This window comes from Penicillium citrinum (assembly GCF_028827155.1).
Source record: "Penicillium citrinum strain IBT 23319 chromosome Unknown utg000001l:1.0-4955037.0:1.0-4956770.0, whole genome shotgun sequence".
Taxonomy (NCBI): domain Eukaryota; kingdom Fungi; phylum Ascomycota; class Eurotiomycetes; order Eurotiales; family Aspergillaceae; genus Penicillium; species Penicillium citrinum.
The window spans coordinates 1,296,669-1,318,150 of NW_026622686.1; the positions used below are offsets into that span (position 1 = coordinate 1,296,669).

Consider the following 21,482-nt stretch of genomic DNA (forward strand, 5'->3'; position numbering starts at 1 on the left):
GACTTTGCCCAGAAATAACAAAAGGAAATCACCGCATAATCGTAAATCGTATCTGGCGGCCGAAAACTACAGTCTCAGCTTCTCATGTCCCCAGCTGAACTGTTTATCAGACGGCCGCCCTGGTCCGTTTCCGTCGCGAACAATAGCCACAAGTCAAACAAGAGATAATGACATCGATTACGGTGACGACACCGCTGATAATAGCGTGTAGGACGGAGCCGATGGCGTTAACGACGGCCATTAGGCATGAGCCGATGGCTCGGAAGACGCTTTGGATCTGGTATAGTTAGTATTGTATACACAGCAAAGTGAAGTGAGGAGGTGTGGTGTGAGGGAAGTGAGAGAGGTAGGTAGAGACATACGCAAGAGACGACGGCACCCATTTTGAAAAAGTCACCAGTGGTAAATGTTTCAACCCTGAGAAGGGAATAGAGGTTTTGTTGATGGTGGAAGGGGAGAAGTACTTGAGGAAGCAGTGGAGTGGGTAGATTGATCGTTGAAAGGACGCATGATGGGCGGTGGGCGTTTAAGTATGAAAGACAAGAAGTTGGGAAATTAAGTCCAGAGAAAATATACGTCGTATCTGGGCGTGTGACAGAAGGATGATGTTCCTGTTTCGTGGCTTTGGCTTAAAAAGGAGATTGATAGACAGTTGCCACGGATAGGTTCGTAGAGGTACAAAGATACTCTCTGCCTTGTCCAAGAATGTTTGCACTGACGTCGTTGGGCTGGGAAAGTGCAGTGTGCAAGTGGTACAATGCGAGTGTATGGGTGGAGGAAAGTTGAAGGGAGGAACTGGTGGAATTTTGTTCTGAAGAAAGAGGATTGGCCCCGCTCTGTAGAAGCTTGCCTTGATTCTGATTTCTGACGTTGACGGATGCGAGGATCTGCGGGTGGTGGCTCGATTATTCCGTCATTTCATTTCTTCTTTTTCCTTGATTTTGTCGGGACACTTTTTTAACTGGGTTATATCGCGTTGAATCTGGATCCATATTCATCATTCGTTTCACATATTTCCCGCCCTGTCATTCTATTTTTATCTTGTACATTTCTTCTTTGATGTTGAATGTTGCTGCACATAGTCAACGTCTTGACGTCATTGATACTTTCCATCTTGGGAAATAAAGTGGGGTAAGCTTAATTTCACGTGATTTACATCTGGCTGTTCTCAGGATTCACGTGACTATGTCAGCCCTTGATGTGGCTTGGCGTGTGGCTGTCGGTTGAGCATCCACCAATCAGAGTAATCGCTGTGCTTGAACTGGTCCGTGTTGAATCGGAAATCTTGTTCTTGTCTATCAGCTGTTGCTGTTCAGCCCTGTTACGGGCCGAAGAGTTTTCTTTATGTGGAGAGTAATCTGGGATTCCACCAGTTTTGAACTAAGGTACAGTCAAATTGTGATGGACACCTGTGGCTACACTACATTGTATGCCGTGAAGTACATATTTTACTATCGGTACATATTGTAGTACCTTACTATGTTATCTCCTAGATCTGTGGCTTCATTGTTTACCTAGACCCTTAAAACTAACAATTTAGGAGGAGGGTTGCTTCAAGGACCACCCTTTACCACCTCTTCTACTAATACGACAATCATCTTTAATTGGACGATTATCCTTTCGAATCTAGATATGTATCTTATTTACTATACACATATATATCTACCTGCTCTTTTCTATCCAGTATGCTACTAGTTCGGAGGTGCTAGGTGCTAGTAGCACCTCCGATATTAAGGTATCTATCATTTTGTATACCCAGCCAAATTATTCAACTTGACACTATTTCTAAGCTTCGATATCTCTTCAAATTCATCATTCTCCTTCACAACATCCTTAGAGGATATACCTTAGGTTCGTTAACCTTATCGTCAGGGTTTATAGCCTATAGCACCTTCCTCCAGTGCCATTGCCCATCTTCCTGCAAGGGAAATCCATACATTTAGATTGATTCTTCAGATAACTGAGTTCTCCACCTTTAACATTCTGCCCTCTATGAGTTTCTGATCATTGTTGTACCTCCACTGATCTACGATTTGATATAGTAGAATCTATCGAATCGGACTGTAGTCTATCGACTGCGATCAGATTGCCGTGCAGACTTTCGACGGCTTCTACCCGGGGTGTCGCCATTTGATGTCCTGCCATAAGGCAACTGCGAGCTTACTGATGAATGGCGCATAGCCATTATCTCGTTGAAGTCAATATCTCGGGGCTGCCCAAGCTTTCCAACAAATGCAGGAAATGGCCCATAGAAGGTGATTGAATTTGGTTATCTCGGCTCCCAGGATACAACAGAAGGCTCTCTTTCTTAGAAGAACAGAGAGGGAGAGAGAAATTGGCACCTAGTTTGCTAGTATCCTTAGCGTTCTCAATATATGATTTTCTTTCTCTCAAGTATCTCCAGAGCTGCAAGATATCTCGTGGGTAACACTGGCAGAGGCTTGAATAGCTTGGCTTGGTATCTACCAAATGAACCATTCCTAAAATATTAATAAATGAATGGAATTAGAGTTAAGATTGAACTAATGTAACTGCTGTAGCGTTGTATTCACCTTCTACGACAACAACACGTTGGCTGCGTTGCTCCAGACAAGACATTTGACAGAGTGTTTATATTGAATCCATGACTACTTTTCGTAGAATGTCTCGTGAATCATTTACATCCTGGATCGCAATATTCTTCAAATGATCGATAAAGTATAAAAGGACCCAAAGAGACCTCAAGACCGGGCATATTGTCAGTGTTTTACAAAATCAATATAGCCACCCGAGATTATAGTGGAGTCCACTCCACTATAATCTCTCCCTGTATTATCTACGACCTACCCACAAACTCCTAGCCCACTAGGTGTATTCGTGCAGGTAACTTTACTCTTCCCATCCGGTGCCGTAACAGCATAAGAGCTGACCGTCACATTGCAGGTCCCTTCAGCTCCACAATCCAAATCACCAGTAACGTCATCCTTATACTTCCCGCTCGTCAAGCCACTAAACTTATCAAATACAATATCAGTCAACTTCGCAGTTCCAGGGTGATCATCGCAATAATCCTCATCCTCGCCATAACAACTTTGGATCTGAATTGCATAGTCGCAGCCATCAACCGTCACATCGGTCCAGGTCACATTTGATACAGTCGATTGTCCATGACTCCCACCAGACGGATATGTCTTGATACCGGCAGCCTTTGTTGAGTTGATCATTGTAGCGCCGGAAACCCAAATATTCTTGACTTCGTCATCAGAACTCTTCCCTAGTGACCCAACGGAAAGTCCATGGCTGCCGGTGCAGGTTATATCGGTAACAGTGACACCGTCAGCGCCGGGTTTGAAAGCGACACAGTCATCGTCGTTTAGTACATTGACGTTGGAAATTACGACATTTGTACTTTCTCCGATATCAAAGCCATCGGTGTTTTTGGGAAGGTTATTACTTTTGGAAGTTGCGTCCATATTCAAGTTTTTGAATATAACATTGGAGCTACCTCCTTTCACGGAATTGAAGACATTGGGTGGGTTCTTCTGTCGAAGGCCCGATATTGTAATTTCTGATCCGCCTGTGATGTATAACAATGTTGGACGATCATAGTCACTATTCTCTGCGAATACGTCCCATCTAATCGCCTGATTGTTAGCAATCGGTTTCATTTAGTCCAAGTTGAGAATGAAGATGTGCATCTTACGCATTCTGTCCGTTACCATCAATAACTCCCGACCCAGTCAATGATCGAATCTTAATGCCTGTGATATTCCTAAGATTCATCATCGCTGTACGTCCCTCCCAGTACTTAGTATTGGAGCTGAATTTAAGAAGCCCCTCCACTTGGAAATCACAGCCTACACAGCCTGCAAAGTCAAGGACGCTGTTCAGATAGTATGTATTTCCAGAAGGGATCACGATTGTTCCACCGTTGCCGCATGATGCGATCGCTGATGTAATTGCTGGTACATCATCAGTCGAGGAAGATCTTCCAGATGTAGGGGTACATGTTGATGCGCGAGCATTGAGTACGCGAGTTGAGTCTGGTAGGGCTAGTGTATAGGGGAGGAGGATGATGAGGTTCAATAGGTTGATTTTGAACATAGTTCGTGCGGTTCGGAGATCGTTTGATAATTGTGAAATTAACGACGGCAATATACCTGTAATCCCAATTTATGAAAGACTCTCATATTTATGCGAGTGGATCAATGAGTGAATTAATCTTAGAACTGGGGACTCTGACAATGCAATGGAAACGTGAACATAACACTTGTTTTCCATCTCCACCCGCGATTCGAGGAAAATACTCCCTTTGGCCCCGAACGTAGTTCTTCCATCAAAGTTAAAAATGCAATTTGGGTAGACTCTTCACATGTGGACATTATCCTTATTTCTCAATTACTTCGTTCTGTAATCATGCAGTGAGCTTGCAGTAATTTTCCGAGAACATCTAGAGCAAAATCGCGCATCAGAAATGAAAGCCTCCGAACTGATAGGCACACTTTCGCCTTATTGAATGAAAGTCAAGCCTTTGTACTAATAATTATCCCGCATCATATGCATACACATAGCTCCAAGCTGCAGTTATCCCGGGACTAATTATCCTAGTGGATGAAGATCTTGTTTCAGATTCAGTGAAGTGTTACACGGAAAATTCCCCATGGAGACAAGTGCCTTCTCAAGCCGAAATGGAAGGATTAAAGGGGAGCCAGTCTACCTATCAAGCTTTAAACGAGTCTATCTCGGTGAATTGCCGTTGGAAGTAGACAGCTCACCAGCTTTTTTCATACATAAATCAAGCATCTCCTGTCTCGCCAAGGTGCATCATCTTTGTCGATCAACAACGGTTCCTTGGCATACGGTATCCCAATGCATATCTCCATGATTTTATCAGCCCTATTTCTGGGCTGTGGTGTACTGGGGTCTCCAGCTCAGCTGTCCCGTCGGGCCAGTAGGACTAGTGCCCCATCTGGCTGTTTAACGGTCGGAGGCAGTGGCACATATAGTACCATTGGCGGTGCTCTTGATGCACTTGGTTCAGGCACTTCATCCGCGTGTATCTATATTGCGGCTGGCACGTATAAGGAGCAGCTTAAAATCGATTACGCTGGTGCACTGACACTATATGGTGAGACGTCTGATACCGGGACGTACAAGAGTAACAAAGTCACCATCACCCATACTATTTCTTCCCCCGAGGCAGGGACTCTTGATAAGAGTGCAACGGTCAATGTTGTTTCTGATGGATTCAAAATGTACAATATCAATGTGGAAAATGGATACGGGAAGGGCGTTCAAGCCGTGGCGTGAGTGCGATAACTAGATAGTTGAGGATATCCACCCGCTGACATCAACGCAGATTGGTGGGAAATGCCGACAAACTTGGTTTTTACGGCTGCCAATTCTCTGGGTACCAAGATACTCTTTATGCGAAGGCTGGTACCCAGTATTATAGCAATTGCAAGATCGTGGGTGCTGTCGACTATATATTCGGCGACGCATCGGCCTGGTTCGGCGAATGCGATATCGTGAGTAATGGACCAGGGGCCATCACAGCCAACTCTCGAGAACAGGAGAGCGATACAGCATGGTATGCCATCGATAATTGTAACGTACAAGCTGAGTCTGGTACCAATATTGATGGGGATGTCTATCTTGGTCGACCGTGGCGAGTCCTTTCGCGGGTGATTTATCAGAACTCGAAACTTGGTGCTTTGATTAATTCGAAGGGGTGGACGACTATGGCTGATGGGGCGACTCCATTTTATTATGAGATTAATAATTCGGGTGATGGGTCAAGTACTTCTAAGCGGCAGTATTTGAGCAGTATTGGTGCGGCTGTGACCAAAAAGACGGTGTTGGGGGATGACTGGAAGGATTGGATTGATACAAGCTATTGAGATTGACTTTTGGGTGTAAATCTGTTCAGTCCTAATCCTACTGGATCTTGAATAATACTACTTCATTCATTGTTTGTCGATTCCAAGCCAAATATCAATTCGATACATCGTTAGCCGTCTTCTTGAGGTTGGTCTGCAGTTCGGTCAATAGTCCGGAACGTCTACATCTCTTGCCAATTCTATACTTTTGCGGTCAAGCAGGCTTATATTATTGACAATTCGGAATACCAAGCTCATAGATGAACATCATATAAAGTGAACAAGAGTAACTCGATACCAAGTACGACATCATTCCAACCAATTCCCGATTATTGTCACCATCCAGTGAGTCGGTGTGTATCATACTTTCTCTTGACTTTTAGCCTTGGTGTTAATTGCTAATTTATCAAATATACGCTCTGCCATTTATAATAGCTCGATGCTAGCTCTATATCTTTCATGAATGTCCATTAAAGTGCCATGCGTAGACATCTACTTCATCCCCCACACGTGATCGTTCATTGTCCATCTTCTACTTTTCATCTCTTCTTCACTTTCCATCCTTCACCTTTCAACCTTTTTACTTTCAGGTCTACTTTCATGATCATCTTGATTTTACAGCTAGTCCTCCGGTTTACGTCTTCTCAACACCTTATGAACCTCGTTCTCTCACCGGCTAACCACATTTTCCCCTCCTGAGCTAAAATCTTCACTTCTACTCTCTCTCTCTCTCTCCTTTTTTTTCAATTTCCTTCTCTGGAGTACTATGCAATATCACTTCACATATTGATCACGAACTATCCAGATCGGGCTGAAACATCACCAAGGGAAGAGCAACATACCGATCTGGAAATTTGACGTCATCGCAGGGTTCGATTGATATCCTGCTTTCCATCAACAAATATCATTGAGTTTAAACTAACTCTTCACAGATCGCGTCCTTCTCGTGTCATACAATTATGGAGAGAACAAACATGAGCTCCATCTACTCTCAGGCGGGCATGCTTACTACCCCATCTCCTAGTCCGGCCGCAATGCCAAACTCTGCTCCACCAACATCGGCACACAAAGAGCCAGTCACAGCTTCCAAGGATAAGAGTTCACAGAAAAATATTTTACTTGAAAGACCTATTGACTCAGAAGAAAGGAAACGGGATGTGAAGACAGCAGTGAAGACCAGAGCTGCCGCTTCCAGGAAGCAACACCCTAGGGCAGCAAAAAGCAAAGTGAAGAAGCCTGTGAAGGAAAAAGTCAAGTCAAAAGAGACACAAAGCAGAGCATCAAAAGGTGATAAGGCTTCTTCATCGGTCAAAAAGGAGTCAACATCGCCGTCCCAGTCGCTGAGCGTGGAGCTCCCTCATAAATTGAGCACACTACCTGTCACTCAATCTACACACTCAGAGGCTGAGTTCCAATCAGCTAGGGCCAGCGGTGAAATAAAATTGGCCTCTATCGAGACCAGCCAGCCTGTGTTGGAAAGTACGAAACCCAAACGCCCAAATAGTTCCAACTCATACAAGTTGACACCCGGGAAAACAATCTTCCCGGATTGGAAATTTCCAACTCCAGAGCAATGTGAGGAAATCAACGCACTGCTGTCGTATCAGCACGGAGCTCCAGTTGCACCCAAAACGATACCCCAAGCAACAGTTAAAATCGCCGGCTGCGGCGAAGTTCCATGTGTCTTGGATGCTCTACTGAGAACCCTTTTAAGTGCCGCCACACAAGGCAGAAATTCATCGATGGCATACAACAGCCTTGCAGAGAAGTTCGGGGTCCTTGAAGATGGAGTTGGTAAGGGAGGTGTCAACTGGGACGCCGTTCGACGGGCTCCAGTACGCGTTGTCTACGAGACTATCCAGCGAGGTGGACTTGCAGATATCAAGAGCAGGAACATCAAGTCCATTCTCGAAATGGTTTATACGGAGAATGAAGAGCGCTACGCGGCCTTGAAGACTGACCAGCCAATTCAGGAAATGGACGGCCAATTGACTAGAGTGCAGGGGGAAGACAGGAAATATCAAACTGCCTGTCTGGAGAAGAATCTACTCTCCTTGGACCATTTACACAGTTTCTCTAGCGAGGATGCTATGTCGGAACTTACAAAGTATCCCGGCATCGGTGTGAAGACTGCGGCCTGCGTCTTGCTCTTTTGTCTCCAGCGGCCCTGCTTTGCCGTTGACACTCATATCTTCCGGTTGACCAAGTGGCTCGGATGGGTTCCTGCCAATCTTGCCACTGAGAAAACAGCATTTGGTCATTTGAACGCGCGCATTCCGGATCACTTGAAGTATTCTCTACACCACCTACTCATCACACATGGCAGAACGTGTCCACGATGTCGAGCAGTCACGGGGGAGAATTCGGAGGGGTGGGACGAAGGCTGTCCGATTGACGAACTTGTCACACGCACTGGGGCACGCAAAGGTGGACCGAAGATTTTAGCTCGCCAGAAAGGAAAGGCAAAAGAGTCTGCGGGAAAGAAAAAGGCTACAACGAACAGGAGAAGTACAAGAAAGAGAAATTCCAGCAAGTCCTAGGACACAGCTGGGTATGAACTGCCATTTTCACACTTTTGAAGCTCAGTCAGATTCGAAGGCTTAGAAGGTTTAGTTATGCTGCGAGACTTTTGGATTTTGGATCTTATATCGATAACACCAAAGTGAATTTACGATCTGGATACGCACATTGTTTTGCAACTTTTTGACCTTGAGCGTGGAATTTCACAAGTCTCTCTTCGGCAGTTATTCCCATTAGTATTGTCAATACATAAAGGAATCTATACACCACTTATTTTTGCTGCCCCAGGGCGATATGAAAAGACAATAAAAAACAAGAACAAGATACAAAAATAGGTCCTGCCCGGAATCGAACCGGGATTTATGGAAGGTAGATATTCTAAGAAAGACTCAGAATCCATCGTTATAACCATTAAACCACAAGACCTTTTGTTGATCTCGCTGGGATATTTTTGGTTATATAATGCTAATCAAATATTTAGGGGTTTAATTCCACTGCGGTATGTTTCCAATGTAGACACACTCCCTCATTGACTTCAATTATCTCTTTCAAGCTCTGCAACTTGTATACTTTTAATAATAATTTTGTATCCCCTGTCTTTTCTATGTTCTCAAGCCCGACGTAATGGTTCTCACTGGCGTATAATGCGTGTTGAAGCCCTCATCAATGGAATCTGTCGCGGGATATATACCTATATATATATCTACGCCATGTCAGGTAGCTTGAAAAAGTTTGAAGTCAACCAAATTGTTATAAACGCTATAGCATTAGCAAGAGCCACGGAGACCCAGGGAAGTTTTGTTGCATAGATTTTATGGGCTGATTGGGTGAGTGCACCGTGGGCGTTTCGCCCCGTGCATCATCAATGATAGACTAGCGTAAGTTAGATAGCTATCTACTAGATATACTTAATACGTATAATACAATTTATCCCTTGAACCACCTGGTTCAATGCTCATAGAAATAATATCCAGTATCTACTTATCCAAATATATACAGTAACTACAATAACATGGTTGAAGCATTGAAGATTGGAGGCTCTGCTCGCGTGGCGTGTTATCGCTTATCGCAGGAAAAAAGATCCCCGGTTTAATTTCCAGGTGTTTAGTTGAACCTCACCTCTTCTCTTCACCTTCTCTCGCCAATTCCACCCATCCCCTCCCCCCCAGGCGCAGCATGGATTGTCTGCTATCGCACCTCCCGCCATCGCTGCGCTCCATCATGGAGTCTTGCGATTCCTCCTACTCCGAACATGCCCCAATGGCCGCAGTAGCCCTGGTCTCCTTACTCGCCGCCTACGTGGGGTTACTCTATATTCGAAGCCAGCGCGAAGCTGCCGTGGCCTTCAACGTGCCTCTACCGAAGGAGGTGCGGGATCCCTCCGCCGGAATCAAATGGGAGGATGTTCAGGGAAAAGAGAAGCAGATATTGGAAGATCAGGTTCGAGGGGTGAGTGTTGACGCGAATTGAAAAGAACCCCTTTATCATACCAGGCAGGGTAACTGATTGTTGGCGATTGCAGAAATGGAATGATCAATTGATTATGAGTTATTGTCCTGCTGACGGTCGAGCCCTTGGAAATGGCACGAAGCCGGCAACAGTCGACGATGTTGACACTGCTGTACGCGCAGCCAAGGCAGCCCAACGCGAATGGGCCCAGACAACCTTCGCCGAGCGCAGAAAGGTCCTCCGAACACTTTTGAAATACGTTCTTGATCACCAGGATGATATCGTTACTGCATGCTGTCTTGACTCTGGCAAAACTAAAGTGGACGCTTGTTTCGGCGAGATCCTCGTTACAGCAGAGAAACTGAAATGGACTCTGGACCATGGTGAAAAAGCCCTCCTCCCATCTCGCCGTCCAACGAACTTCCTCATGATGTACAAGAAGAACTGCGTCATCTACGAGCCTCTCGGTGTCGTCGCAGCCGCCGTCTCCTGGAACTATCCCTTCCACAATTTCATCGGGCCCGTCATCTCAGCTCTCTTCACCGGTAACGCAGTCGTCGTCAAGCCCTCCGAACAAACAGCCTGGTCCTCATCATTCTTCCTGGAAATTGCCCGTGGCGCCCTCCTCGCTTGCGGCCACTCACCAGACCTCGTCCAAACAACCGTCTGTCTCCCAGCTGTAGCAGACCACCTAACCTCCCATCCAGACATCGCCCACCTAACATTCATCGGATCCCGTCCCGTCGCCCACAAAGTCTGCGCATCAGCCGCTAAATCCCTAACCCCAGTCTGTGTCGAACTAGGAGGGAAAGACCCCGCAATCGTCCTAAACGACCCCCAAACTCTCCGCAATCTCCCATCCATCTCCTCAATCCTAATGCGCGGTGTCTTCCAATCCGCAGGTCAAAACTGCGTCGGCGCAGAACGTATAATCGCCCTACCATCCTCATACGAGAAACTCATTTCTCTCGTCGAACCTCGTATTAATGCCTTGCGTCTTGGCTCAATTACCCTGGACACAGATCACACTACTTCATCAACACCGGATCTCGGCGCCATGATTTCTCCTGCTTCATTCGATACACTTGAATCCCTTATTGCTGAGGCAGTCAGCCAAGGTGCTCGCCTTTTAGTAGGTGGAAAACGATACGCTCACAAGACTCATACACACGGTCACTACTTCAGTCCAACCCTTCTCGTCGACGTAACACGCGACATGCGCATCGCACAGGAAGAACTCTTCGCACCAATCTTCCTAGTAATGCGCGCCGAGTCCGTAACAGACGCAATTTCCCTCGCTAATTCAACCGTCTACGCCCTCGGCGCTAGTGTCTTCGGCTACAACCAGACTGAAGTGCAGACCGTGGTTCGCGGTGTCGAGGCTGGTATGGTCGCTGTCAATGATTTCGGCGCTTATTACGCCGTCCAACTTCCTTTTGGTGGAGTCAAGGGATCTGGTTATGGAAGATTCGCTGGTGAAGAGGGATTACGTGGTCTTTGTAATTTGAAGTCTGTTTGTGTTGATAGGTTTCCTGGTCTTATCGGGACGGGAATTCCTCCACGTGTGGATTATCCTATTCAGAAGGTTGAGGGGGTTAAGGGGGCGAAGGATGGTCGGTCTGCGTGGGAGATGTGTAAGGGGGTTGTTGAGACTGGATATCAGATTTCGATTTCTGGCTGGATTGCTGGGTTGGTGAGGTTATTGAGGAATATGTGAAGTTGATGATGAGTGGAAGAGTATGTATGTATGGATAAAAAACTGATACTGATATAATCTCATAATGCATCTACACTACTATGTTCATTCTAGACCGTGTTTAAAGGCAAGATACTAGTAATCAGTATAATTTATCTATTCACAGCTATCAAAGTGGTATTTTCAAAGGAACACCTCGTCGAGGCGATCTCAGTTTCACATCAGTCGTCCCATCGTCCATCCATAGCCCTCCTGTCTAAGTGTATTTTTATGCCATCCGAATTGTAACTCCGAGTACTCCATATGCAAGGCCGAGCAAAATCGGATGAGAAGGGAAGAAGAAGCAAGTCGAGAGAAGAGAATAGAAAAGAAAAAAAAGAAAAAGAAAGAAGAAAAGGAGGATGGCATCTTCAGCGTAAGGCGAATACACTGAGAACAGATCAAGGGTGATCGGCGATATTATGAATGCTAATATCCATCCGATCATCAACCTTAGGATGTTCAGGCTCAGCCTTAGGAGTCTTCTTAGACTCAGAGACATCATCACCTTCCGCAGGAATCACAGTGCCATTAGTATCCATCGTGACACCGTGAGCAGCAATCTGGAAATCTTTCACACTGGCAAAACCATGCGCAACAGCCTCCTTAGCCTTATCAAGAGCCTTCATCTTACGTCCCTCTCCACGAACTTGTTCAAGATGATCGAAATATCCCTGTCCGACGGGAGTAACATAGCTACCACAGAAGACACCAACCTCGAAGTTACGAGGCTCACTTTGTCCATTGTCACGAGCAACTTCCGCACAAGAATCCTTTAGATCATCAAGAGTTTGGAAAACGACTGATTCCGCACCAATGTGCTTGGCGATACTGGCTGTGTCGCGATTATGCGCGACAAGTTCTGTTGGCGAGGCCAGATCGATACCGTAGATATGAGCGTGTGTGATTTCGGGAGCACAGCTAGCGAGATACACCTTCTTTGCACCAGCTTCACGGGCCATACTGACGATTTCACGACTAGTTGTTCCACGAACGATACTGTCGTCGACGAGGAGGACGTTGCGATCCTTGAATTCGGCTTTCATGGCATTGAGCTTACGGCGCACACCCTTTTGACGAGTCTTTTGCTCGGGCATGATAAATGTGCGGAAGACATAGCGGTTCTTAACGAAACCATGGCAGTAAGGCTTGTTAAGGTACTGCGCAACGTGTGTAGCGGATGTCGTGGCGGTTTCGGGAATGGGAATTACAACGTCGATGTCCTTGACGACCTCTGGGCCCAGGACGTCGAGGATACGAGCGCCGAGACGATCGCCCATTCGTTGACGGCTGCGGTAAACGCTGATTCCGTCGATTACGGAGTCTGGGCGGGCGAAGTAGACATATTCGAAAATGTCGGGCGCGTAGTCCTTCTTCGGCGCCACTTGGCGGAAGACCGGCTCGCCGCCCTTTTCGATAATGACTGCCTCTCCGGGCTGAATGTCGCGGTGGTTGGTAAAACCGAGCTGGTCGAGTGCGACTGACTCGGAGGCCATCATGTAGTCGGTGCCTGGGCCGTCCAGAGAAGGACGGGAACCCAAGACCAGGGGCCGGATACCGTAGGAGTCACGGAAACCAAGCAGACCAAAGCCTGAAAAGGATTGTTAGCTGGTGCAAGACACTATTGTTCAAGGGCAGAGATAGGACTTACCAGCCAGCATGGCAGTGCAGGCCCATCCACCCTGGCAGCGCTCGTACATGCGGCTCAAGCTAGCAAAGAGATCCTCCTTGTTAACACGAGCCTTCTTAGTCTCGCTCAATTCATCGGCGAAGATGTTGAGCATCAGCTCACTGTCACTGTCGGTATTGATATGACGGTGCGCCTCCAGATCGAGATACTTCTTCAGGTCTGGAGCATTGATCAAATTTCCATTGTGCGCGAAGCAAATTCCGTAAGGGCTGTTGACGTAGAAAGGCTGAGCCTCAGCACCAGCACTGCTACCGGCAGTTGGATACCGAAGATGTCCAATACCCATGGAACCGGGCAGATTGGCAACCTTTGCACCATCCTGGAAGACCTTGGCGGCCATACCGTTGGCCTTGAGTTGGTAGATACGACCTCCGTGCGCGCAGGTTGCAATACCAGCGGCATCCTGACCACGATCTGCATAGCAATCTTAGTATGGACGAGTCTTTCGAGCGAATACCCGTGCCTGTGTATCACAGCATTGAACACTCACGTTGTAGGAGGTACAGGGCCTCGTGGAGGTCCACCGCAGCGGCGGCGGAGGGGTTTGCCAGGATCAAAGCGATGATACCACACATCGTGACGGAGAGGATTTGCGGTCCTATTACAGCCAGTCAGACAAAGTTAGCAGGATTGCTCGTTGAATTGAGTAGCAGATAGAAGTGATGGCGGGGTGGAATTCTCAGACTCGGATCTTCTCCGCAACAATGTTCAGTAGTCTAACATCTTAATTTTTCCGAAATCATCATAGAATGTACTCATTGACTCTCAATGAACAGAATTTATAAAAGATGCAATGAATATAATGCAGGTAAACTCACCAGAGAAGGGCAATGCTCGCAACCCCCAGAAACAAAAAAGAAAAAAAGAACAAAAACCCAAACTGTCCCGCATTCCCCACCATCCAATTTTTTGCTGACTCATCGGCTGACTCAGTCCCGAGATCGGCAGTGCATGCATACATACTTTGTACAGTATACATTAACTACAATTGACAATTATCTACAATTATAAGATTAAAATTAAATTGGAATGAGGATTCGGACTAGGATTTGGATTAGAGAAGTATATGAATATATGAATATGGATACGAACAGAGAGTACACGTACTGAGTTTTTTAGTATTGCCAGTAGCCCTAGTAGGCTTGGCCATTTTGTTCCTGCCTGCTCAGCCCTAAGGCTTACACTTGGGATAAAGATCATTGTGAACATTCATCCAGCAATGACTAAATTAAGCTACAGCTACCTATAGCTACCACTAACCGGTTTCTACTACAACAGTCTTACCAAGGGTGACTGCCATATTGAAGCCATCGCAGTCACTTCTCATTGGCATTCGGGCGATAGAATAGACGCATGTAGTTCAGATCATGCAGATAAAGGATATAACAAAAAAGATTCTGTGTATTACTCAAACACTAAAGGTTTTGACGACTTAGGACTTGGACCCATTCTACTAACCTTTTTTTTTTTTGCCTTTTCCGGACCACGTATGTTTGTCAGGCGGATCTGTGCGAAACGGAAGTATTTTATATCCTCCATGTTTCCATAGGAGACAATCCATTGTGATCGTTCCAACAAACCTTCGGAGATTTCTGCGAGTATTGAATTACTACCAAGCAGATAGAATATGCTCATGGATACCTACCCATGAGGACTTAAAGGCCAGGTAGCTTTTAAGGCATATTAATTACTCCTTTATTCTTTGATGGGGTTCGTACTTGTTTTTATCAAGATTGGCCACTGTTCGCTATGGATGCTAGGAAAAAGCCAAGATGATGAACACTAATACGTCCCGGGCTGGGATATTGGAGCCCCAAATTATCTATTTCTCAACGGAAGCCCTTTATCACGGGACTTTCAAGTCTGCTTCTTCACGAAAATATCTAGTACGAATTGGGGATTTTTTGTCGTTTCTATTGACCGAGATGCTTCACGCCCCCAAATGCCGTAATGGTTAGTGAAGAAATGTTGTGAGGCATGGACGAAAATTAACTCAGTTCCCCTGCATGTCTTCAGAAAAGGCGCTTCTAGACCCACGAAGCGTACGACACTATCTGCCCAAGTGCAATCATGCAAATCCTATGCCGTAAGTGACCGTCAAAAGTTGGAAATGCCCAGATCTAATCTACGTGAAGATCTGCGTTCTGACAAATGAATATTACATTTCTACAAGCAATTGGCGTTGTGGCTTGGGGGCCTTACATTGTCAGCTGACAACTCCTCTGCAATGTAACCTTGGCCTGAAAGCGAACCAATTCAAGGAATGTATGTACTTGAGATCCATCAGGGAGGCACACATTAAGACTCATGCACCACTGGGTACTGGTATATAAAGGCCTACGTCCGTAGACATTTCGACAATCTTCAATATAGGCCAATATCCAAGCTACTTTCTCCATCTCCCATTATCAAGAACAATTCAAGTTACTATATCAATTCTTAAACATGAAGGTGTCTATCTCGCTACTTTTTGCCCTGGCTGCCTTCGCAATGGCCGAGGCAAGTCCAAAACTCGAAGAACGAGCAGGATGTTCTCAGAGAGGCCAATACTGCAATGGAGGCACTTTCTTATGCTGCCCGGGCCAAGGAAGCTGCTCAGGAAATGTTGTAAGTATATCACCACAGTCGTTGAAAAGGCTAGCCGATATGCTGTACATTTGATGGCTAATGAAGATACAGTGCAAGTAAACTCCAAGCCAAGGATCTACTAGTACTCAGAGTACAAGATAAGGCATTCTAGTAGTGGTATTTTTGCATCAATTCTTGATGAACACGCGCGGAACTTCTGGGAGATTTTCAGGGATATAGTCTTACAGACTACTTTGTGAAATACATATGATGAAGATTATATCGCGAATGACCAAGGACTTTGTTTTCCATGAACGAAGGAACAGTAAACACAATACCATTTGATAGTTCCTAAAAAATCGGCATGTCATTCTGAGAATAGAAACATCTCTTCCTCATTCCTCCTCTCTCGCTACAAATCCTATCTTCAAGACCAGGAATCCTTGAACCCTCTCACGGGATTTAGAACATGAACTTCCATTTCGCAGCCCCATAAGCATATTCAAGTATATTCATAATCTCCATTTCCCTTTTTCACCCCTTAATTCTTCAAAGTCAAAACACCCGGTTTCCACTTAAGCGTGTTGTAATCACCACCAGAGCCTGGGGTTCGTCCCTGATAAAGGAACTGCAGGTTGCATGGATCGATAGTCATTGTTTGATCCGGGTTTGAACGAACCAAATCACCGTGGCTAATGTCATTGGTCCAGGTAGCACCACTGTTAGCCTTTCCAGCAAAAGGATTACTCTCGCTTGCAGCCTGAGGAGTCCAGGAACCACCAAGACTATTAGCAGTGAATGAACGGAAGTAACGCCCTTGCGACCCAATGGCTTCAACAATCATCAGATATTTGTTCTGACCCTTCACAGTATAAACTTGGACAGCCTCGAAAAGATTGTTCTGGGTATCACTCAGTATAATCTCTGACGCGGTCCCGAAATTGCCGGGGAAATTTCCGATAGGCATGGTCGACCGATAGATTTTGCCATTATCTCCAGCGAAAAAGAGATACATGTTCGAAGAATCTCCGATGAGAGTCTGATCGATGGCTCCAGTGGATGAACCAGAGATCTTGCCCGAAAAGAGAGCTTGTTCCGATGACCATCCATTAGCATTGGTAGGGTCATTCGATGTTCGATAGGTAAAAGTGCTCGATCCCCATTGATAGGCGAGAACCCAGATGTTCTTTGGTTGGAAGTAGAACAAAGTAGGCGCGACAGCCGTGAAACTCATTGCGTTTTGGCTTGCAGAGGCCATGTCAGACCAACTCGAAAATGGGCTGAAGTTCATCGACCGGTAGTTTCCACTGCTGTCTGCGGTTGATGCGTAGACCAAATGTTTGTTGTTGAAAACGACATTGGTGAAATCTTTCAGTGCTGCCCAGCCGTTCTTGGGCTCTGCGAGAGATTGGGTAGAGGTCCATCTATAAGTTGATGGGAGAGCGCAATCGGCGAGGACGAGTGGCATTGGTGCAAGCAAGAATATGCTAGCTACCAAGCCAACTTCAGCATTGAAGAACTTCATTTTCGTTGATGTTGTGAGGAACTTGATTGTTAGGTGGCTTGTGGAATTTAGGGGGGATTATATAGTATATTTAGGCTTACCAGAGCCGAGCTGTTACTACAGGTCTCCCCAGTATCTACGAGTGTACGCCCGGGCTCTAGACTTAATACCGGAGCTGCGGTGAATGTTTCGTCTAGAAAGGGGATTGAGCTAAATCCTTTACTCGTAGATCAGCTCCACAATTTTTGATTCAGGATCTGCCACGGTTCTCTTCCTCTACGGTCTTCCCTCAGGAGAAATCTTCACGAAAGGTGGCTGGGTAAACGGAATTAGGCAAAAGCAGAACTCCTTCGGAGTTTTTCCTTTCTAGATGTACAATGCGACGTAAACCCCGCATTGATTTATCCTTTTGATGTCTGCTTTCGCGACGGGGAGTAAGTACTTTCTCTATAGCATACGGAGTCGTGGACTATCTACTGACGCTAGGCAAAGACGTACATTGCAAGTGCCGTGAATGTAAAAATATCAAAAAGCCAATGCTGAAGTAATCCTTACAAATCCCTCTAGTTAAATTATAGAAGTAGGTCTGTTTCGCTATAAAACACAAGTGTGTTTCAGAAATTCATTGCTCAGAGTCTACCGGTGAGTATACATAGTTTGTTCCTTTAACCCCTTGACTGATATCAGAATTAATCTGACCCGGGGAGAAATCGGTGAAATGGTCAGGAGAAGCTACTTGTACTTTTAGTTTTAATGAAATTGGAGCTATTTCGATTGGAACCTCGGCATATCGATGATCAGGGTCTCCACATTTGGACCCTTGTTCAGTTCCCACAACGCAGGTAGCTCTCTCCTTGGAATACGTGTATAACCATCTATCACCTTATTGGTGAATGCTCCGAGTAGACCCTGCTTGGCGTGCATGAGAAGGACTTGGCAATTTGGTAACAATCAGCCTGGATCTTCTACTAGTGTGCGTTAATTTAGGCTGATGGGCAGATGGAATGCTTCTTGCTCTGAAGGGTTTACGAGGGTTTTGGATGAAATGGAAGAAAAGACCAAAAAAAATATCTTTCTGAAACAATCACTTTGTAGATGTAGCACCCGTTTCTAATCGGGGTAGATGTCCGTTCAGCTAGCGTTTTCATGAACTTGTCTTAAGAAATTCGAGCTATATAAGTATCTCTCTTGCCATATCAGATGGCGTATTTTCCATATATTCTTCATTCAAACCTCTCAGCCAACTAACTCAGTCGATATGGTTCAAATCAAGACAGCTGCGCTGGCCGCTCTTTTCGCAGGCCAAGTGCTTTCCACACCTCTCGAGCCTCGACAGGCATCCGTGAGCATCGATGCTAAATTCAAAGCCCATGGAAAGAAATACTTTGGAAATATTGGGGAGCAGTATACCTTCAACAGGAACGCAAAGACTCCAGCCATTATCAAGGCTGACTTCGGTCAATTGACACCCGAGAATAGTATGAAGTGGGATGCGACTGAGCGTGAGTACAAACTGCCATGAATCCTACAGTATCATAATCTTATCTGCGAAACAGCAAACCAAGGACAATTCTCCTTCTCTGGATCCGACTATTTGGTATGTAGTGACCTAGACTTTAACAAAGCAGCCACTGCTTCGCCGAATCAATACTTACAGCACTTAGGTCAACTTTGCCCAGTCGAATGGAAAGCTGATTCGTGGTCATACTCTTGGTAAGCCAACTAACGTAAATCAATGAGAAAAGGCCTCAAAATATACTGATCGTACCAGTGTGGCACTCTCAGCTTCCATCCTGGGTCTCTTCTATTTCAGACAAGAACACCTTGATCAATGTCATGAAGAACCACATCACCACGGTCATGAACCGTTACAAGGGCAAGATCTATGCCTGGGTAAGTTACCTTAATGGACCTTTCTCTATATTATCGGCCATTCTGATAATCAACATCAGGATGTCGTCAATGAAATCTTCAATGAAGATGGTTCCCTGCGTGATAGTGTTTTCTCCAGGGTGATCGGCGAGGACTTCGTCCGAATTGCTTTCGAAACAGCCCGTGCAGCTGATCCCAATGCAAAGCTCTACATCAATGACTACAAGTAAGCAGCAAACTATTATCCTCGTCTATATTCTTCTAGTTTGATATTGATTTGACATAGCTTGGACTCCGCCTCTTACTCCAAAGTGAACGGTATGGTCAGCCACGTCAAGAAGTGGATTGCCGCTGGGATCCCAATTGATGGAATTGGTAAGAATCTTTCTTTATCCTTGACAGAATATAGATAATAACACTTCAAAGGTTCTCAAACTCACTTGGGTGCTGGCGCCGGCTCTGCCGTCTCTGGATAAGTATCCCCCTTCTTCTTCTCGTTGAATCCCAGCTCATATCCCCTCACAGCTCTCAATGCTCTCGCAAGTGCGGGAACCAAGGAGGTTGCCATCACCGAGCTTGATATTGCTGGTGCAAGCTCCACCGACTACGTGAATGTCAGTTGAAAGCTCTGTTTCCCCTTCTTTTCCAAGTCTATAATGATCCCTTGCTGAATTGCTTTTAATGCAGGTTGTGAACGCTTGCTTGAACCAGCCCAAGTGTGTCGGAATCACTGTCTGGGGAGTTGCTGACCCCGTAAGTTTCAATCCAATTTCATTCCATATAAGTATATTGGATGATGGTTTCTGATAAGTTCCAGGATTCGTGGCGCGCCAGCTCCAACCCTCTACTTTTTGATGGCAATTACAACCCCAAGGCTGCGTATAACGCTATCGCAAATGCACTCTAGAGGCCTTTGACAGGTCTGTAGCATTGCACCAGCGTGAAAATTTATCGAGTCTAGTTGGTCTAGGTTGTGAGGATAAGAAGATGGATTGTCTGCAGGGATTCACGTTGCCAGTGTCAATAAACACCCCTACTGTCCGAGCCACAACATGATGGAGGGATAACGTGAATTTATTATGTGACAGCCGTATGGTTGTGTACTCCATTTGGAAAATTGTGGATTGGTGGTCTCTGGTCTTGATTAGCTCTCACCTAGGCTAGCCATGAGTTGAACAGAATCAATTTGACCAATGCTGTACTAAAAACCGAGTACCGTTTCGATTTATGGATACCGTATTCCAAGGGGCCGAACTTGGCAAGGTTGCGAGGGCATTCACCGGCTACCAGAAACCAAAGAATATATGCACAAAAAAGAGAGACTAAGGGTAAATAAACAAAGCCAAAAACCAAAAACATACAACAGCAGGGATTCGCATGTGGTCACCCACCATACTACTAACCTGCCGGCGTGTGGTTAAACTACAGCAGGTAGTGCGGTGGGTGTCGCCCGGGTGAGAATGGGGTGAGCGCCGCTTTAGCGTCGCGCGACTCGGGTGATTAGGGTGAGTGCGCAATAGACAGGGTGAGCCGGGGTGAGAATGACGCTCCGTTGCCTGAAAATTGCACAGGCCTATTCAGCTGTATTAATACAAGCTATGATTAGACTAGCCTATTTTCTCCGAAACGCTCGGTGTCTTGATATCTGCACGTAAGTCACCCAAAGACCGAGAACAGACAAATCATTTTCCTCGCTGCTCTAGATCACCTGCGTAAGTACGTTACTTTTGGACCCGATTATACAGATGTAAGCAATAGAATCAAATTTAGCATCTACCTCTCTCTTATTCGCATAGTATCTAGAAGTAACCTGGTATATATTCTAGTATATATCCTATACATTTAACCTAGCTGCATATATTTTAGAGAATTAGACACATACCTTTGTGTTTGTACTCCTGCGTCTAGATATATCTAGTACTACAGAGAATAATATCCTGAATCCTGATATTGCCCTTTTAAAATATGACTAACGTTCTATACACAGATCCTGTTCTACTATTAATGGGCACCTATCTACAAAGTGTCATTGAGCTAAAAGATGATAACTAAAATTAAGTGCTAACGTTAAAAGAAGCACTGGCGATCTCTAGATATCGGCGAATCGCCTACAAATTGCGGATCAGACCTGGCAAAATGTCTATTCTAGGTACAACTGATAGTGAGCTGTTCAGATTGTTAAACGCTTACTGGTATTTGAAATGGATGGTTTGTTGCCGGCAAAACTCTTTATTTAGAAACCAAAATAATTTTTTTCGGCAATAGAACAATACTATATCCCTTCAT

The 21,482-nt window shown here is 45.4% G+C and overlaps 8 protein-coding genes across 8 annotated transcripts; 4 read left to right on the forward strand and 4 right to left on the reverse strand.

The window, feature by feature from the left end:
* Positions 1-106: 106 nt before the first annotated feature.
* Positions 107-383, reverse strand: N7469_000501 (uncharacterized protein; the record flags this gene model as incomplete). The annotated part of the gene is made up of 2 exons (XM_056639421.1): positions 107-277; positions 363-383. 2 exons carry the CDS (start codon positions 381-383, stop codon positions 107-109), a joined length of 192 nt encoding a protein of 63 aa, XP_056505178.1.
* Positions 384-2,828: 2,445 nt separating this feature from the next.
* On the reverse strand, positions 2,829-4,083 carry N7469_000502 (putative extracellular exo-polygalacturonase; the record flags this gene model as incomplete). Its single annotated transcript, XM_056639422.1, has 2 exons — positions 2,829-3,615; positions 3,683-4,083. Coding segments are annotated over 2 exons (1,188 nt in total), but the record flags the coding sequence as incomplete, so codon positions are not given.
* Positions 4,084-4,848: 765 nt separating this feature from the next.
* pmeA (putative pectin methylesterase) lies at positions 4,849-5,879 on the forward strand (the record flags this gene model as incomplete). Its single annotated transcript, XM_056639423.1, has 2 exons — positions 4,849-5,285; positions 5,339-5,879. The coding sequence occupies 2 exons, from the start codon at positions 4,849-4,851 to the stop codon at positions 5,877-5,879; spliced, it is 978 nt and encodes a 325-aa protein (XP_056505180.1).
* A 953-nt stretch (positions 5,880-6,832) lies between these two features.
* Positions 6,833-8,398, forward strand: N7469_000504 (endonuclease III domain-containing protein; the record flags this gene model as incomplete). Its single annotated transcript, XM_056639424.1, has 1 exon — positions 6,833-8,398. One exon carries the CDS (start codon positions 6,833-6,835, stop codon positions 8,396-8,398), a length of 1,566 nt encoding a protein of 521 aa, XP_056505181.1.
* Positions 8,399-9,554: 1,156 nt separating this feature from the next.
* On the forward strand, positions 9,555-11,544 carry N7469_000505 (aldehyde dehydrogenase family protein; the record flags this gene model as incomplete). The annotated part of the gene is made up of 2 exons (XM_056639425.1): positions 9,555-9,827; positions 9,901-11,544. The coding sequence occupies 2 exons, from the start codon at positions 9,555-9,557 to the stop codon at positions 11,542-11,544; spliced, it is 1,917 nt and encodes a 638-aa protein (XP_056505182.1).
* A 419-nt stretch (positions 11,545-11,963) lies between these two features.
* On the reverse strand, positions 11,964-13,827 carry N7469_000506 (amidophosphoribosyltransferase; the record flags this gene model as incomplete). The annotated part of the gene is made up of 3 exons (XM_056639426.1): positions 11,964-13,153; positions 13,214-13,666; positions 13,743-13,827. The coding sequence occupies 3 exons, from the start codon at positions 13,825-13,827 to the stop codon at positions 11,964-11,966; spliced, it is 1,728 nt and encodes a 575-aa protein (XP_056505183.1).
* Positions 13,828-16,361: 2,534 nt separating this feature from the next.
* On the reverse strand, positions 16,362-17,345 carry N7469_000507 (glycosyl hydrolase family 62-domain-containing protein; the record flags this gene model as incomplete). The annotated part of the gene is made up of 1 exon (XM_056639427.1): positions 16,362-17,345. One exon carries the CDS (start codon positions 17,343-17,345, stop codon positions 16,362-16,364), a length of 984 nt encoding a protein of 327 aa, XP_056505184.1.
* A 1,234-nt stretch (positions 17,346-18,579) lies between these two features.
* On the forward strand, positions 18,580-20,103 carry N7469_000508 (endo-1,4-beta-xylanase; the record flags this gene model as incomplete). The annotated part of the gene is made up of 9 exons (XM_056639428.1): positions 18,580-18,826; positions 18,881-18,921; positions 18,989-19,037; positions 19,096-19,217; positions 19,277-19,422; positions 19,483-19,571; positions 19,722-19,810; positions 19,884-19,949; positions 20,014-20,103. Coding segments are annotated over 9 exons (939 nt in total), but the record flags the coding sequence as incomplete, so codon positions are not given.
* Between the last annotated feature and the right edge of the window lie 1,379 nt (positions 20,104-21,482).